The sequence below is a fragment of the Lytechinus pictus genome, chromosome 17 (genome assembly GCF_037042905.1).
Source record: "Lytechinus pictus isolate F3 Inbred chromosome 17, Lp3.0, whole genome shotgun sequence".
Classification (NCBI taxonomy): Eukaryota; Metazoa; Echinodermata; class Echinoidea; order Temnopleuroida; family Toxopneustidae; genus Lytechinus; species Lytechinus pictus.
Window position 1 is genome coordinate 30,589,013 of NC_087261.1, and position 20,450 is coordinate 30,609,462.

The 20,450-nt window shown below is 37.2% G+C and overlaps 1 protein-coding gene across 1 annotated transcript in view; it reads left to right on the forward strand.

Annotated features, from left to right (window-relative positions):
• LOC135157372 (uncharacterized) overlaps positions 1–19,302 on the forward strand; it is a 52,354-nt gene extending 33,052 nt beyond the window's left edge. Inside the window, exons 2-4 of the mRNA XM_064112629.1 lie at positions 17,475–17,722; positions 18,357–18,662; positions 19,282–19,302. Of these exons, the coding sequence (XP_063968699.1) occupies positions 17,475–17,722; positions 18,357–18,662; positions 19,282–19,302 (575 nt within the window). The remainder of the gene's footprint in view (positions 1–17,474; positions 17,723–18,356; positions 18,663–19,281) is intronic.
• Positions 19,303–20,450: the final 1,148 nt, after the last annotated feature.

Sequence of the window (20,450 nt, forward strand, 5' to 3'; positions counted from 1 at the left end):
ATTGCAAGGGCTTCTCCTCCTCCTTTATCTCCCTGTTCTCTCTTTCTTTGTTTTTGCTTTCGTGCCATTATATATCTCAAAGATCAGCTCTCCCTATTTAAATTTCCACTGTCTTGTATTTTTCCTTCCCTCCTGTTATGGTCAAGCTCTCAAATAAAGCTTGCCCTATTAATATTTGACCCTCTGTCATTCTACCGGCCTGCAATCTCCTTTTGGCCCCTTAATTCTTTTTTTCTTTGGCCTCGACCCCTCCCCATGCAATCTATTTCATCCAACCCTTTTACTCCCCCAACTCACCATGATTATAATCTATAATCAAAAGAGCCTGGTAATAGGCATATTGAAGGTCTATAAATATTGATACTACTTTCATTTTAACGAATAATTTGAGTCCCCCCCCCCCCCCCCCCCGGCGGTCATGCAGGTTGGCTTCATATGTTCCATAATGGTAAAGGCGGTCGTGGAATTTACAAAACATATAGTTGTTTTATATTTTCTGTTTAACATATACCGAGATGCTGATGACATTGGACAAACTTAACACGATATTTCCCAAACCTATATTTTTAACTATACAGTCAATGTTACACATTCTTGACATCAGTTTGACTTTTTGTAAATAAGGAAAGAAATAATAATCACCGAAAATGAAATAATTTATGTGTCAGGTATATTCCAAGTATTTTTAGACATCGGTAAAGTATGAATTTCATAGACTGAGTATCGAAATAAAACACTAAAACTGCACAGTGGTCATCGCGAGGGGAAAAGGTACGTGAAATATACCACCTGACTCCAGTATCGGACTGGATAATCTGAACGGACAGCCCGGGCGATCAGCCCCGTCTGCACACGCTAAAATTTTGCATTCTGCGGCTCGTGTGCTAAGAATGAACTTGATTTGTCTGTTCATTACGTAACTCATCGTGAAAAATGTTATCCAACATTGATTGCTACACTCGTAATATTTAATGTTATGTATGATATACACAAATTTATGTGATGATAACCCTTCTTCGGGAGAACAATGGTATAGTTGTTCGAATCTAACTATTTTCTTTTAGAAATATAACAAAAAATAACCCGATTTTGAAGGCCTGAAATTTTCTTATGAATGATGGAGAAAATAAGCTACCAACGTTATCAGGTCTGGAAAATTCTAGTTAATGTAATAAGATATTTTTTAAAACAACAAAAAATTATGGGGATATTGAAAATAAGGATTTTTGAAATGCTATATAAAATTTACGCTATATTTTCATAAATTTTGGCATATTGTATCACTCATCAAAATGACTGGTAAATCGCCTTCTTACACACACTTGCTTATAATTTCGATATAGGTTGATACACCGATAGTCAATATAAATGATAAACATTCATAGTCTTACTAAATTTAAACGATTTCATTAGTTTTTAGGATTTTAATATCGCAGACATTTTGGAGAGTGAGCAAGAAGATGCTCGTAAGCGTCGCTAACAAGATTGTTAGGCGACCTACCGCGAGAGGGCTTTTATAATGGCGGGCTCCACTGAGTTGATACATAGCCTATAGGCGGTGAACGTACGTGCCTACAGATATCACAATTCTGTGATAAAATAATTCGAATTACACAGGAAATAAATCCCAGAGTCTAGTAACCTAGCATTGGTGAGTTGTCAGTCGGCTTTGCTTTTCAAAACGGCTTATTAACTTCCAAAATAAGTTATCTAATTTATCAATTATAACTAAAAAATCATTTGTTTTCTTTTTCTAGGGGATGAGGTATTATATCAGACAATAAATCATCAAACAAAGCTCCATCTTTTTTACAAGGACGGCGGCAGGCTCACGCATTGGCGCTTTTACTAGCTAGCCAGTTGGAGCTCTGTCTCTCTGCCAGAGCTCTGGGGGACAATTCGCTCAGTAAAGGCCTCAATTATGGTGATTTTCTGTTTCAGACAGAGTTTACATTTCAGGAATATTATTCAAAACTGCCAATAAAGTTTGATGATTTCTTCATTGTCATGTATATTTAAGTTCCTAATGAATACATTCTCACCAAATTTAGACTCCCCCATAGAGAAATTAAATTTTCATGGAGATCTGCGTTTTCAAAGAACTTCAGGAAAAGTTAGGGTACGTAAGTGGGCCTTTATTACATGTACATGGCTGACTAGGGTATTGTACTGGAATAAATGGAGTAGAAATTAGATATTGAATTAATTTATATCCAAGTCCAACTCACAGTCACACACACACGCACACACCCACCCATCCACACACACCCACATCCAAGATTCTAAACATGATAAATAACTTTAAAAATCATACAATATTAAACAAAAAGTAATAATTCCTTAATAAGTGAACAGGTATTCCTCAAAATACAAAAAAGTAGCATTTAAAAAGAGCCCCCGAAATTTGACAAAAAAATTAAAATGGAGCCCCCGAAAAAAAAAAATTGTCAGTGACTTAACTTTTAGCCAAAGTCAAAACCTAACTAAAACAGGTTTTACAACACACAATCTAATTACAATACATTGTAAAACAATTATAAATACTTCCTTTGGTTGATTGTAATTTTATAGTACATACATTTCCTCCATCCATTTTGTTAATTGGGCAAAAAGCTCCCCTTGTATGTTGAAGAAGAGCTTTTTGAAGTGCTCCTCTACCGCTCTCCTTAAAAGTTCTAGGAGAGCTTTTTATTGCTCCCCTTATAATTATAAAACCGAGTCCCTGAATCGAACTTAATATTGTGCAGAAACCTACACACACTATCCAGTTACTATCCAGAAACCAACTTGCATATATATTGAGCTGTGACCTTTGACCTGTGGGCTCCGATTTCAAACTTAGCTTGTATCTTGGTGTCATCTACCTACACACCAAAAAAATGTTTTAATCTGTTGAATATTTCAAAAGTTAAGTTAAAAACCTGTGGGCTCCGATTTCAAACTTGGCCTGTATTTTGCTGTCATCTACCTACACACACCAGAATTCTTTGAAATCTGTTGATTATTCCGTAAGTAACTATGCAGAAACCAACTTGCATATCTATAATGAACTATAACCTTTGACCTTTGACCTGTGGGCTCCGATTTCAAACTTAGCCTGTATTTTGGTGTCATCTACCTACACACAAAAAAAAATTTAATCCATTAAATATTTTCAAGTTATTGCGCGGAAACCAAGTGGGTAGACGGACAGAAGGACAGAATTTCTTCCAAAAAGCAACTGCAAGCGACTTCCGCAAACAATAGGCGAAGCTACCAAGCATTTAAGTTAATATTTTACACACTTCTTATTGTATTTAATACGAATGTTGTACTACATTGTTTTTACATTCACAGCCTTGCAAAACCTTTGAGAATGCCACTTAATCATATGAATGGTGCCCTCTCTCATAAGATTCGTTCAAATGCAGTGGGGCCTAACACCCTATCCATCCAGATGGATTTCTGTATGTACTACATGCCAGTCATAACAAAACAGACCATTTTTCTTTTGGGTGATTTTCGGTTTACAGCATACAATATTCTTAGATGCATATGGTCAACATTACCCGATTGAACAGTTTGTTTTAAAACTCTATCTTATGACGAGAACCAATCTTTAAAAAGTAATTATTTTCACAGGGTGAAACCATATACATGTATATCATAGTGTTTAAAGATTTGTCATAGAAGTGATAATATCTATGACCTTAAATTTCTGCCTTGGTATTAGGGAAACAAAAAAGAAAAATTTTGACATAACACACATATATAAATTATCTGTTTTGGGTTTCTAACAAAAAAATTGCAGTTACAGTACTTAGCATTTGATCATTTATTGTTAAGACTTCTGGGGAGTTGCGAGAAAATATTTGTCATCAAGTATAATTGATAATCATTGTCAGCACATCAGTTTACTATTTGTGGTGCAAGAAGATGCAAATTTTGAATAATTTGCACAACATACATGTATGATTGAGTTGGGAACCCCAAAATAGATTTGTAATTGATAGTTTGTGCTTCTTTGGTCTGTTAAACACTACTAAAAATTGCAGTCCAGGTTATACAAACTTGAGTTTAGTATTAAAAAAAAGCTGTTTTGTCAAAACAATCCTATCATGGCATATAATGAATGATAGATATTGCGAATATACATATTTTATGTAAGATTATCCCATGAAGTTTGATACTTTTTAATCATAGCAGACGTCTTCCTTGATGATGTAATGGTTATTTACAAATGCACATTGGCAAAAACAAGAATGAAATCAATCTGACGTAATAACAATAATAATGATAATAATAATAATTTAATTTATATAGTGATTCATACGTTGGTTTCTAAGCGCTTTCCATTATTATTAGCCTGGTCATAGGATCCATCACTGTTCCACACATACAGTGCACCATCTCCACTCCCGGGGGAGTATCCTCGCCAGGCAATTGTTTAACAGTGCACACGTGGCAATCTAATCACATTGACATTCACATCCTACCGGGTACCCATTTCACACCTGGGTCGAGAATCGAGAGTGGCAAAGTGTGAATTAACGCCTTGCCAGAGGATGCTCGGCCACTGAGGGATTCGAACACACGACCCTCTGATTACAAGGCGAAAGTCAGAACCACTACACCAGGACTCTAATAAACTAGAAGCTTCTATACCAATGATATTCTCTTGAAGAATAACATCTTCATCAAGTCAATTAACATTACAAAGCTGCATCTATGCACCTGTTCATCATTCATCAGTTAAAAGAGAATCTGAAATTGCCTCTACTAATTATCAACAACAGTTGATGGCTCTCATCAGCTGGATCATCAGCATCTACAACCCTGTTCTCAATACTGTCCTTAAACTAGTTTAGCGGAAACTAGTTGAACATGTAATCGGAACAGTCAAAGTAGTCTTGGAATCGATCTTCTTGACTGGTTTGGAAAACACATCGCGATGTAGTTTTCAAGATTGCTTTGCCTCTTTAAACTGGTTTTAGCGTGAGGACACAACATTCTTCAGGAAGTGATCTTCGCACATTTTGAGCATGCAACTCCACACGTACACTGTGTATGGAATGCCTACGCTGGGGATGATATTGGTGGCGGTAGGGATGATATTGGTGGTGGTGGTGCATGTGATGGTGTTAGTGGTATTTATCAAGGTGGTAATGACGATGGTGGTAGTAATGATAGCCGTGGTAAGAGTGTTGACAGTGCTAGTGATGGTTGCAGAGGTGGTAGTGGTGATTATGATATAAGATGGCCATGATTGCATTGAAACAGCAATCATGGTGATAAATGTGATAATAATGAATGATGGTGATGATGATGATGATGAATTGATGATAATGACGATGTTGATCATGATGATCATGATGATGATCATGATGATCATAATGATGATGAAGATGAAGATGAAAACTATGTTTGGTAAAACTAGATAATTTCACTGATGCCAGAGCAAAGTGTTGTCCTGATGTGATGTAGACTGCTCAGAAGATCAACTTAAATATTCATCCTTCAACTTACATAAATATTGCTGACCTGGGAATATTTTCCCTAGAAAATATACCATTTGGATATCAATCTCTGATTGCAATTTATTCAAGCTGAAGATATAATGTCCACCTGATATCCAACGGATCCCACTAATTAAAATCAAATGATGTTAACATGAACTTTCAAAACATCATCTCGCATGCTTTGTCACCAGGTTTATAGATGATCATTAAAATAACAAATGATTGTTTGTAGAAGAAACATGATGATTGCCTGCTAGCTATCCTGGGTAGATGTTAACATGGTGAAAAGGTATCGTCTCATTTTCAAACCATTGAAATAAATAAAATCAGATGGAAGCTAATCTTATCCGTCAAAAACCACTTTTTATAGTGGCATGTTGTAGAAGTACAACAAGGAGGAGGAGGAGGAGGAGTAGTAGTAGTAGTAGTAGTAGTAGTAGTAGTAGTGGTGGTATTGCAATAGTACCTGAAGTAGTAGTAGTAGTAGTAGTAGTAGAAATAGAAGAAGTAATAGTTCGTAGTAGGCATGGTAGTATATGTTGTAGAAGTAGTATATCAGTAGATAGTAGCACTGAAGAATACTCCAATGTTTTGAATCAGTTTTTATCTATTTCCTGACAATATTTACATGTAGTTCCTTTCATCAATAACATATATTTATGCAAGCCTCAATGACAACAGCCTTGACCATCACTTGTTTTATAGGGCAACCATTATTGAGCCTGATTCTACTCAAAACAAGAGACCTGGGATCACCTCAGCTTATCGTCTCGTCTCATGTGTCTCATCGTTGACAAGACAAACAGACGATAGGTTACTGTTATCTGTGGCACACAGATGTCCATTTAGTTGGTGAAATGCAAGTAGAGACAAATTGCCATGTAACCATGGCAACCAAACCAGGGTCTAATTGTTGATGAGACTCTTTGCTATTCAACCTGTAGTTATCAGGGTATGATACTGATGAATGAAAATAAAAAATGAAAGGAAGAAGATAACAGAAGGGAAAAAGAGAAACTGAAGGAAGAGGAAGATGAAAAGTAGAATCATAACTTCTGTATCTTTTCTTTATAACTTCAGGGGTCTTTTCACTCTATTAACATTTCCATATTATGGACACAAGCAAATCAAAGTCTCATCATCAATCTTTTACATGTACTTTTAATAAAACAGTTTTCTACTGAAAAGAGACTTTCCCAGTGAAAAATAACTGGAAAAAACTTGGTGGAGAAACCAAAACCCTTCTCACTAAAACATTCTGGGACCTAAATAAGATGTAATATGTGTTGGCATGTATGCAAACGGCACATAATTTGGCACAGGTTCAAATATTCCATGAGTACTACTCTCATGTGTATTAATACTTAGTGAATAAGTCAAGGACAGTGAGAGTGACATAGATAGATAGGTATCACATTAGCTTGAGATATATACATGAGGCACCCCTCACACCTTGAAGATATCTTGAAGATGATATACTCCTGGCAATGAGAGTAGGTGAAATGCCACTTGGTCCACTCCCATTTGGTCTATTCAGTCTACTGTATGTTTTGATCTCTTCACACCCTGGGAGCAGTTCAATGATTTTCACAAAGTAATTTGCTCTTAGCCAATCAGATGCTAGGATTTCAGAAGCTTATAACAAATAGTCAGTGATCAGTTTCACAAAATACTCCCCTAATGTCCAAATTTAATCTCATCTAGATAACCATTCTCCATTTTACAGAAGTTTGTTTTGCCCATTTTGTCTAACATTTCTCAGTCTAACAAAACTAAAGGAGCATTTCAATAAAATGACAATCAATTACAAATCAATATTTAAAGTATTTCAACAAGCCTAATTGCAAATTAGTTCATTAGTCTTAGATTTCTGTAGTTACAGCCTGATTGATCTGTAAACTGTAAATATGAAATAAGAATAATGTTGAAGTGTTAAAAAAAAAATATGAAAGGGTTTCAAAATGAACCAGACCAAACTGAAAGTATACCAAGGGGGGTGAAATCAATTTAGAACAAATGTATAAAACCTAGAAAACAAGTCAAATGAGTTAGTAATAAAAAAAGGAGATTGAACAGAGTCAAATACTTTACGGAGCAAATGCAACTATTCATTGGCAACTTGTGTAAATACAAATTCCTTTCCTTTAATTTGAGAACATGTTCAGCTGCAAATAGAATACATACTTGACATATTAATTTTTCTGCATACACAACATAAACATTCAAACACATGTTTATTTCTGTAGGCTATTAACAGAGAGAAGATCGCTCAAAAAAAAATATCTTTCAAGGAGATTTTTTAATAACTCAATGTTTAAATTTCTCGCTGATGCTTATGAGAAAACACCCTATGGCTGGGATTCGAACCAACAACCCTATGTTTGAAAGATGATGATCAGAGCCACTAAACCATGTTGCATCCACTATTAAAAATGGAGGAGATTAGATAGTTTATTCTGTGAGCAGTGTGAAAGATCCCTTGTTATTGAAGAGGACAAGATGTAATTTATCTTGAACAATCAATATTCTCTTTCCATCAATCTGTTTCCATTTATGGTCTTTAGGGTCTACCCGCAGTAATTGCTGACACGAAATTAAGTATTAGGGACTGACAAGGATGTGAGGTACTCAATCAATGGGTACACAAACCACAATAGATGGGATTGACAATCTTTCCTTTGACTATTAGGGGTAATATGGTGAGTTATCCCCATGGTTTTTTTCATAAATTTGAGAAAACTCAAGATAAATATGAAACAAAATTTTCTTGTGACTACACATTGCTCCTGTCCATAATACTTCCATATATGGAAGGGACCATGAGAAAGATCGCAAGCTGTTACCTGTTTAATCCCATTGTGATTTGTAATTGAAATATTTAGACTGTCAACTCTGAACTGAAAACCTATCTTTTACAGCAACTGTGTGAAATGTTTGGGCAGTCAGTGCCATTGAATTTTTTCAACAGCAAATGGTACTAAACCAATGCTATTCTCCATCTTCATCATCATCATCTCTGTAACCATCATCATCACCACCACTATCACAACCATCACCATCACCGCCATCCCCCCTATCACCACCACTAACAATCATTATTATCGCCACCATCAACACCATCATCACCACCACTATCCCCACCATCACCATCATCACCACCATCACTACCACCATCACCATCACCAACACCATCACCATCATCACCACCATCACCACCACCATCACCACCACCACCACCATCATCACCACCCTCACCACCACCACCACCATCATCATCACCACCATCACCACCACCATCATCATCACCACCATCACTACCACCACCACCATCATCATCACCACCACTATCCCCACCATCACATCACCACCACTATCACCATCACCACCACCACCACCACCATCACCACCATCATCACCACCATTACCACCACTATCACCATCACCATCATCACCACCATCATCACCACCATCACCACCACCATCACCACCACCACCACCACCATCATCACCACCCTCACCACCACCACCACCACCATCATCATCACCACCATCACCACCACCATCATCATCACCACCATCATCATCACCACCATCACTACCACCACCACCATCATCATCACCACCACTATCCCCACCATCACCACATCACCACCACTATCACCACCATCACCATCACCACCACCACCACCACCATCACCACCATCATCACCACCATTACCACCACTATCACCATCACCATCATCATCACCATCATCAACATCATCATGCTGATCAACATCTATCACATCCTTCAGAATGTCTTCAAAATCTTTCTAGGGTTGCCTTAGTATTTTCATATCTTGCAAATACCATTTATCTCAGGATTAAATGAAAAAGAGAATACAAATGAAAGTTGAAGAGGAAGAGAGTCAGGTGATTTATCAACCACAAACTTCCTAAAATATCTGCATCTGGACAACAACAAAAGCCTTCAGACTTTATCCGCTCATATCTCGTTACATACTGAGAAGACAGTTATAGATACTTGGGGTCTGGAATATGTAAGTCAGAATTTATATTTAGTGAAGGATCCTTAAAGGTTGACATCAGTTTCCTACTTGATAATGATAATACTTTGGTAACTCAGACAGAACCCTAAGGCCTGTCACATCGTTCCGTGCAAGCTTTCTGTGCGACTTACGGGTGACCATTTTGTCTACCCACATGTCGCCCGCAAGTTACCCGCACTGACAATATCTCGCAGGCATCCCACACGCAGTTGCCGCAAAAGCACACGTAGTCTGATTTGCACACAAAGTTTTGAAGATGCTCAAAACTTGGTTGCGGGTGAGTTGCAGGCAATCCCGGAACCATGTGACAGGGCCTTAAAGCACATACACATTATCATTAATAGAGCCATTTGATATATATGTTGCAAATTTTCTGTATCATTATTATTGATAATGTATGTGTGCATGCACCTTATTTTGCCTCTTGTCTGCTGGTTCCTTATATTTGAACAAGTGAATCTCTGGTATCTACGGCCCCTGATACATATGCGTCAAGTTTGAAGCTGGCCCAGACAGCGGCTTTAGAATCGCCATCAAACCTGAAATTTGAAGCCAGCTCAAGATCACTATACCCCTGTTACCTATGGTCCAAGGCCTCCAAATCGTGTGTCGACACTTAGGTCGGCTTCACGCCTCCTATTCACATGATAACTGTCACCTGACTTTTCATGTGAACATTCTACATGGTTCTTACACGGTTTGTTAGCTATTTTGTTCGTTATCACATCAAGCCGGCCCAAGTCCACTTGAGGTTGATACACATACCTATTGCAGGACTGAAGCCGGCACGATGCTAGCGTCAAACCACATCCAGAGGTTTGACTCAGTCCGAGCCGGCGTCAGTAACGGCTTTTAAAAAAAGGGGGATGTTACACATACATCAAACAGCCTCCAGAGCTGACCTCAGTCCACTTGTTTGTATGTGTAACATCCCCCAAATTTGGAGTTTGATTTACTAGCGATAGTGTTATTTTTTCCAAAGATAAATTCAAACTTTCCTAATATTGATCCATTATATGTATTTCCAAATTGCCAAAATGCTCTCAATTCAGTTTCAATTTTGTATAATCATGTTGTAGTAGGTCCATGGTATAATGATGTTCTATATGATTGTTTTTATTTTTTATTCTTTTTATTGCTTTCTCATTCCACCTTTTTAGAGCACTAAGAGACTTAACTGTAATTTATGCTTCATAAAAATTGAGTATAATCATTGCTATCATTATCACAAACAAGAAAATTCAAAGACAGGAGGGGTAATTGAATTTTCAAAGCTGTACTCTAGCTTTAACTTTTTTTGGAAACTGAAAATGATACTATGTACATAATAAGGGCTCCTTACTGTTTTTAATGAGGGTCATATTGTGGGTATTGCAATAAAAACAATTGCTCAAGTGCAAGGTCTTTGATTGTTCAAATAATCCTTGTCATTATGATTAAGTGACAAGGTGTATTTGAGATTAGCCAATGACAGATTTTACATGGTCACCCCTTAATTCCAACGATTTGAAATAAACCCAGATCGGCTGTGAATAGTGACCAGCTGTATATTAGATTTAGATTTAAACCTTGTTGATTTGAATATAAAACTTAAAGCTTTGAATTTAAATCTTTTGAGATTTAAAGGTCAATCCTTAAGATTTAAAATAAATTCAAAATTCGGCTGGTCACTATTCACAGCCGATCTGGATTTATTTCAAATCCCTGGAATTTAGAGTGCACCACAGCATACCCATGGTGCTAAAAACTGTTATTCGCCGCCAGGGATTTCTTTCATGTAATCACAAAAACTGAACATTACCTTTAAGTCCCTTTCCCAATTTTAGATAGCTGACAGAAAAAAAACTAATATGAGATAGGACAGGATGAGAGGCAGCTGCATTTTTTTACCTTGTAAAGCGTTAATGGGTGCTAGATTTAGAGAGACTATAAAGTACAGAGGGTTTATGAGGCTGAAGCATGGAGAGGAATTGTGGGGTGATTCAGTTGATTCTGTGCAGGTGAATTTGGATATCACATACATCATTCATGCTAGATGGGAGACATGTTCATACAAAAAATTTGGCAAAGTATTTAAACCAAAATGTAAATTATGATACAAAATGCCAATTCATACAATTTTTTGGGGTGACTTTGCCAAATTCTTGCTTTTTTTCTGAGCAGATTCTCCTAAAGCTAGCCCATCACCAGGAAACCTTGGACTTTCATGTAATTCAACTTTGGAGCAAAGATTCAACAAGTAGCAAGCTATGGGGGCAGGGTGACATCATTATTATGAATATGATTGTGTTCTCAAAAGAATCAAGGCAATTTCTATTACAATGTTACCACATCCAACCGCTCATCTTTTTCTAAATCTAAACCTACCCTTACTGATAAAGCATTTGCATATATGTGGCTCTCAAATTATGGGACATGCTCCCACTCTATAAGGGAATCACCCACATTTATTGTTTAAAACTCATCTCAAGACTTATCTTCCTATAGAAATACTCTTTAAAATGTACAGTTTATTTACTTACTTTCATAATATCTGTGACAGAAAACTCATCATTCAATTTATCTCACAGGGAGTGTAATTGTAACACAAGTCAAGTCAATTTTAATGTTTAATTCTATGATGGCCTCAATGAAGGACTACTACATCTACATAATACGTGCGCCGTCTTGTTTAATGCATAGATCGTTCGACATTTTGTACAAGCTCATTCTTCTTACCCCTCTAAAATAGAGCGTTGAGAGTTAGGTCAGAATGTCGTCAAACGCCCGAAGACAATACCCTTCTAAAGTAGAACATGCGGATAAGAAATCAATTTCCCTCTCAAGGAGGAGTCTTTGAAAGGAAATCTTCAAAGGCCTTCCTAAGAAGGATGAATACATGTTCGTCGTGAGGGGGGGGGGGGTTGAAACATAAGCTTATCTGGGACACGCAGTCAGTGCACGTGTGTAAGAGTTCATTAGGCACTTCTGACTTGGTTTACGTCTTTGAGAGGATAATATTTCACATGAAGCAGACAATCGCTTAATAAAGATTATTTTGATGTCAAAAACAGCATCTAGTCAGTGTCACTTATCTTTGCGCCTTTTTGGCATCTTTTATTCTCATGAACTCTCTACATTTGGGTTTGATAATTATGTTTGTAAATACAGCATTTTTATGTCATGGTTTAATTTTGCATGAAGAACTTGTCGCACACTGAAATATAAGTGATGATTTTATTCAAAGCAAATAATACAAAGATACTGATGTGATGATATAACACGAAGCTGATTCATGGACAAGTTGAATAGGTGTCATAGATGACTTCAAGTTCACCTCAAGTATAAAGTCGTTAACCATTTTTATGAGTTACTGGCCTCTGAATGAACCTTCAATATTAGAAGTTTATTAGACCCAATCACTGTTCAACATATCATCAATATGCTGAGAAATCCCATGGGAAGAGTGCAATGACCCTGTCATGCAAGTAAAAATCATTTCTAATCATAAATTAATGTTTCTAGGACTACACGAATCAGCGAAAAAACATCCACAGGGCAAATAAGGTTTAATCTTAAAACAAAATGTAAGGGGTGAAAGAGCCAACTTTGACTATGGTCTAACTTAAGGCTAAAATTATGGGAGGCCACAAATGTCAACAGTTTATTTCTACACATATTTTAAGGCCTGGTCGCATTGGCCGATGGATGCAAAACGTATTCATAAAGACACAGGGGACGAGCACAATTTCAGGGGTGGCTCCATTTCGTTGTCATCCGCTCCAGAAATTGACAGATTTAGCGAAATAATTTGCGAAGAACATAACAGAAATAGTGGACGTCGGTAGTATTAAGCGGGGATGTTAATATAATAATAATAATAATATAGGGTATTTATATTGCGCACATATCCACCTTGTTAGGTGCTCAAGGCGTTCCTATATTACCCGGCTAAGCTACGCGTTCATAGCGCACACAGCTTTTTAAGGAATTACTTCCTACCGGTACCCATTTACCTCACCTGGGTTGAGTGCAGCACACTGTGGATCAGTTTCTTGCTGAAGGAAATTACGCCATGGCTGGGATTCGAACCCACGACCCTCTGTTTCAAAGTCTGAAGACTAAATCAATGGGCCACAACGCTCCACGAATGTTCATCGGATGAAAGCGGATGAAAGTGGATGGCAGCTCCGAAGGGGTTACCGTGGGCTTCGATACTTTATATACGAGATGCATATGCTCACATCCTTTCTATTTCCGTTGTACTTACGATGTATAGACAAACTTTAGACGTTCCATGTGTCTTATCTTTCCTCCCTCTTTCCATTGTGCCGCTGCAGTGCATTGGAGTTGCGAGGATGCCCAGAGGATGCAGCGGACGTTAAACGGAAGATAACGGACATGGGACGTTCGTTGCTCGTTAACGTTGTGGATTTACATCGTAGACGGTAGAAAGTTCATCTGCTCTTAAAGTTTTGTGCAGCTCAAAACTTTTGCGCGGATAAAATCACCGTGGACGGATACTTGGATTAGAGCATATGTAACACCAATGCATAGCGTTTTCCAACGGATGGCAAGATTTTTTCAGTTTTACATCCACTTTGCATCCATAAGTACAGTGGGACCGGCCATTACCTTTCTTATATACCCTGTATTCCTTGCCCATGCTTCAATAATGAAGAAAACTATTTTAGTTATTTTATACCGACATTTGATAAGGAATTGAGCATCAAATGTACTTATCACTTAAACCTCTATTGTTGAATATTGGCTATCCATAGTTCACAAATATACACCAGTGAAGAAGAATATATGCCAGTACAATTGATTTAGTGCAAAGAACGAACAGTAGTAGGAACATTATCTCTCACTACCATAGTCTTTTCGTCATCATGGGTTTTTCGTATAATCCACTAGTAATTTTTATGTCATTTTTCTGGTTAAAATCATCAAAAGGGAAAGCTTACTACTGAAGTCTTCAACATTTCTCTCATTTTCTAAACATCCATTATCATCTTCCACACCTCATCTTTCGGAACTAAACTGATGTCTGAACCCCCCCCCCCTCCAACCCCTTTATCAATATGCAGACAATGAGGCTAGAAACTATAGTAGATATACTGCCTGGTCTACGGGCATAGTGTTCTTTTAGAGTGACTTCATTCGGTGCTTGGCACATTTTTCATAGGATCGCCTTTCGCCAAACTTGAAATCTGCAATTCCGACGAGACATCGCAATAAAGCTAAACTGAGGAGAAAATGGAAGCACCATGATTTGAGTCATTATATGCAATCTGGCTCCATTTTGAATAGAATTCTGCAGCTCGCTCCACCATCAATGCACATACGGAATCAGGATTGCCAATTTGACGCCTTGCGGGTAATCCAATGCCGCTTTATTTGGATACTGATGCCTCCGACGCTCCTTGAAATGTCAGAGCATCATAAAAATAAAACCATCAAGTGAAACTTTATTTCTACTTTCTACATTCTTTGTGCAACACGTGGAAGAACCATATGCTGTGTGTGCCTCAGGGGTGTGTCAGCTCTCTTCAAGCATGCAACCAGACATACTGATCAGGGCATAAAGGGCTCTATTTACACCAGCAAACATTGACTTAATGCTCTTCTGCCTCTCAACACACAGTTTTCTTTGGCTCTCTAGGTTTTCAGTGCATAAAGGACACTATTTACATCAGCAAACATTGACTTAATGCTCTTCTGCCTCTCAACACACAGTTTTCTTTGGCTCTCTAGGTTTTCAGTGCATAAAGGACACTATTTACACCAGCAAACATTGACTTAATGCTCTTCTGCCTCTCAACACACATTTTTCTTTGGCTCTCTAGGTTTTGCTTGTTTATCAAGGGATGTGAAGAGAACCATAAAAGTATCTCAGCTTAGTTCATATCTACCCGAGATCAGGTGCAACAATTATATCAGCATCACTGCAGTAGACTAGATTACCAGTACTTACACTGCAAAGACATGGATGATAATTGGTCTACATCAAGAACCATATCCGTCGTTTTAATCCAGTGCTGATCCAGGTTTAATGTCATGCCTAGGATTAGTTTTTTTAATCTCAAAGGATTTAAATTCATATCTTAAAGCTTTAAATTCAAACCTGAATCCAGGGGGGGGGGCTTGTAGTTGTCGGATCTTCTGTAAGACAAAATTTGGGGAGCGTTTCATAAACCTCTTGGTCTGACAAGTTGTTGGATCTGACAACTTTTCTTGATTCTGATTGGCTGAGAAGCACTGTTACTATGGTAACTGTAAGGTAAATGGGACTTGTCGGATAAAACATCTGGCAAGCCCTTCCATGAAACGCTCCCATTTGTTTATAACAGTTACCATATCAACGGTGCTTCTCAGCCACATTAACATATAAAGGACAGCTGTCAGATTACAAATGTTGATGAAACGCTCCCAAGTTTTCAACTGGTCACACTATTCATACCTAGAGTATATGAGTGCAAGGTAAAGGGAGGGGAGGAGTCTGGGTAACAGTGTCAGAGAAGGACTGTGAATAGTAGAGGACAAACACAAAGAGAGAAAAAGAGAAACCAACTGACATGAGAGAGGGAGAAAGATGAAAGATGAAAGAAAGAGAGATATGGGACAGAAAATAAAGAGAGGCTGATGGAGTAGAGAGAGAAAAAGTGGGGCCAACTTCAAAGAAGGAGAGAGAAGTTGGTTTCTCCTTTTCTCTCTTTGTGTTTGTCCTCTACTATTCACAGTCCTTCTCTATCACTGTAGAGAGAAGGGAAGTAAAAAATAAGTTGATGAAAGAAAGAGGAAAACAGATAAAGGAAAGAAAGAGAGAGAGAAACAAGGGAGAAAAACACAGAAGAGAAGAAGAGAAAGTGGGGTTGATGGAGGGAGGGAGAAGAAAGACAGACAGAAGAAAGAAAGAGAGAAAAAGAGAAGAGAAGTGAGGGGATAAAAAGGAGAGTAAAAGAAATGAGGAAAAGGAAAGAGATTGAGATGGTATGAAGAAAGAGAGAAAGAATAGAAACAAGAAAGCAAAATAACTAGATATAGCATGAGGTAAATGAATAGAGTATGAGAAAGGAGAAAGATACAGTGAGAGGAATGGATGGATGCCCCACACACTCAAAATCGACAGATGACTCGGATTTCTACCACTCAACCGGCCAGGGATAACGTTTCTCTCCATTAGAAAGAAAATTGATCTTACTCGGTCAAAAGGTAAATAATGATAGCTTCTCGGAACGCTGATGATTTTGAGGCTCCCTCGTCTTTGGAAAAAAGATTGCTTTTGAGAGATACAAAAGCGTTGCCTTTGTTTTAACCAGACATTACGGGTCATGATGAGTTCACATGGTGATTGTTCATTATGCATCATTAGAATGGAGATAAACATAGCAATATTATAAATGGCAGACATCATACAGTATATATATACACACAACATGCACCCCCCCCACACACACACACATATATATATAACAAGTAGTAGGTATGGAAGTTGTAGATATATAAGTACTAGTATGTACAATTAGAAGTAGCAGTAGTAATGGTAGTATTGGAGTGAGTAGTAGTAGTAGTAGATGTAGAAGTAGTAGATATACTAGTATGTAGAATTAGAAATAGCAGTAGTAATGGTAGTATTGTAGTGAGTGTAGCAATAACAGATGTAGAAGTAGTCGACATAAGTACTAGTATGTAGAATTAGAAATAGTAGTAGAATGGTAGTATTGTAGTGGATGTAGAAATATTAGATGTAGAATTATTAGGTGTAGAAGTAGTTGATGTAGAAGTAGATGTAGAAGTAGTAGACATAGAAGTAGTATAGGTAGAAGTAGAAGATGTTAAAGTAGTAGATGTAGAAATAGTAGATGTAAAAGCGGTAGATGTAGAAATAGTAGATGTAGAAATAGTATTAATGTAGAAGTATTAGATGTAGAAATATTAAATGTAGAAGTAGTAGATATAGAAGTAATTGATTTAGAAGTAGTAGTAGTAGTAGAAGTAGATGTAGAAGTAGTAGATGTAGAAGTAGTAGATGTAAAAGTAGTAGATGTAGAAGTAGTAGATGTAGAAGGAGTAGATATAGAATTAGAAGTAGTAGATGTAGAAGTAGCAGATGTAGAAGTAGTAGATGTAGAAGTAGTAGATGTAGAAGTAGCAGATGTAGAAGTAGATGTAGAAGTAGTTGTTGTACAAATAGTAAATGTACAAGTAGTATATGTAGAAGTAGTAGATGTAGAAGTAGTAGATGTAGAAGTAGTAGAAGTAGTAGATAGAGAAGTAGTAGAAGTAGTAGATGTAGAAGTAGCAGATGTAGAAGTAGCAGATGTAGAAGTAGTAGATGTAGAAGTAGCAGATGTAGAAGTAGTAGATGTAGAAGTAGTAGATGTAGAAGTAGTAGATGTAGAAGAAGTTGATGAAGTAGTAGATGTAGAAGTTGTAGATGTAGAAGTAGTAGATGTAGAAGTAGTTGTTGTACTAGTAGTAAATGTACAAGTAGTAGATGTAGAAGTAGCAGATGTAGAAGTAGTAGATGTAAAAGTAGTAGATGTACAAGTAGTAGATGTAGAAGAAGTTGATGAAGTAGTAGATGTAGAAGATGTAGATGTAGAAGTAGTAGATGTAGAAGAAGTTGATGAAGTAGTAGATGTACAAGTAGTAGATGTAGAAGAAGTTGATGTAGAAGTGGTAGATGTATAAGTAGTAGATAGAGAAGTAGTAGATGTAGAAGTAGTTGATGGAGAAGTAGTAGATGTAGAAGTAGTAGATGTAGAAGTAGTAGATGTAGAAGTAGTTGATGTAAGAAGTAGTAGTAGATGTAGAAGTAATATAGGTAGAAGTAGCAGATGTAGAAGTAGCAGATGTAGAAGTAGTAGATGTAGAAGTAGTAGATGTAGAAGTAGCAGATGTAGAAGTAGATGTAGAAGTAGTAGATGTAGAAGTAGTTGTTGTACACGTAGTAAATGTACAAGTAGTAGATGTAGAAGTAGCAGATGTAGAAGTAGTAGATGTAGAAGAAGTTGATGTTGATGTAGAAGTAGTAGATGTAGAAGAAGTTGATGAAGTAGCAGATGTAGAAGTAGTAGATGTAGAAGTAGCAGATGTAGAAGTAGCAGATGTAGAAGTAGTAGATGTAGAAGTAGTAGATGTAGAAGTAGTAGATGTAGAAGTAGCAGATGTAGAAGTAGTAGATGTAGAAGTAGCAGATGTAGAAGTAGTAGATGTAGAAGTAGCAGATGTAGAAGTAGTAGATGTAGAAGCGGTAGATGTAGAAGTAGTAGATGTAGAAATAGGGCAATTACATAAAATATGTACGTCCGACCCTCTATATGTGGGACCTTCATGAATTTTTTTGTCTCTGATTTTTTGTTCTTTCAAGAAGTAGTAGATGTAGAAGTAGTTGATGGAGAAGTAGTAGATGTAGAAGTAGTAGATGTAGAAGTAGTAGATGTAGAAGTAGTAGATGTAGAAGTAGCAGATGTAGAAGTAGCAGATGTAAAAGTAGTAGATGTAGAAGTAGTAGATGTAGAAGTAGTAGATGTAGAAGTAGCAGATGTAGAAGTAGTAGATGTAGAAGTAGCAGATGTAGAAGTAGTAGATGTAGAAGTAGTAGATGTAGAAGTAGTAGATGTAGAAGCGGTAGATGTAGAAGTAGTAGATGTAGAAATAGGGCAATTACATAAAATATGTACGTCCGACCCTCTATATGTGGGACCTTCATGAATTTTTTTGTCTCTGATTTTTTGTTCTTTCAACAGTCTGTAATGTTCTCTAATTGACCATGACTTACCCATTTTTTTATAAGTGAAGTAAGACTTGAGAAAAATGGGGGTCGGACGTACAAAAAGGTTGATCATATTAAGGCATTGCCCAATAGTAAATGTAGAAGCAATAAATGTTGAAGCAGTAGATGTAGAAGTGGTAGATGTAGATGTAGAAGTAGTGGATGTAGAAGTAGTAGATGTAGAAGTAGTAGATGTAGAAGTAGTTGATGTAGAAGTAGTAGATGTAGAAGTAGTAGATGTAGATGTAGAAGTTGTAGATGTAGAAGTAGTGGATGTAGAAGTAGTGGATGTAGAAGTAGTGGATGTAGAAGTATTCGATGTAGAAGTAGTAGATATATAAGTAGTAGATGTAGAAGTAGTAGATGTAGAAGCGGTAGATGTAGAAGTAGTAGACGTAGAAGTAGTGGAGATAAACAATCAATCATGCGACTTCCCAACAAAGGAGGACCTTGCTGAAGATGTAAAACATGCAGTGAAGGTTCAAGAAATATCCCCTTTTATTCCCCTTATTCTAAAATCCAGAGTATTATTCACCAACTCAATCATCCTTACAAGGCAGACCCTGCATGCATAATGCACATGGTTTGCTTTCAGCGCTTTAGGAAGGACTAAATGCTCCTGAGATGAGCTAGCATAATCATGTCATTGCCATGGTAACAGTAAGTATGACAATCCAATTGGCATTTGCTCATTTTCGACCCACTTCTACTAGTTATTCAATACTTGATCAATTCGTTAATCAAATCATTGCTTTATTTTCCTATGTTTGGGCTAACCTGTTGCTCGCCTTCTGCAACACTGTCAATATGTGTATTAGTTACTCTCTAAATATCTGTGCATAACTGTCTAATGTTCCACCCCCCCCCCTCCTTTACCACTCACTATGTTCTGACCCCTTCCCCTCCCCTTCTGTCTGTCTTCCTCTCTCTATCTGTTCATCTCCCTCACTCTGAGGGGGGGGGGGGTTAGGTCTAAAAATTAAACATTGTTGTTTACATTTTTAGAATATTTATTCAAACTTTAAAATGTTAAGATAAGATCACTGGTAAGCCAGGTTGTATGAATTGTGTACATATATGTTTAATTTTGTTTATACTTTTATAATTTACTATTTGACAGTAAACTTTAGACAGCCAGATACT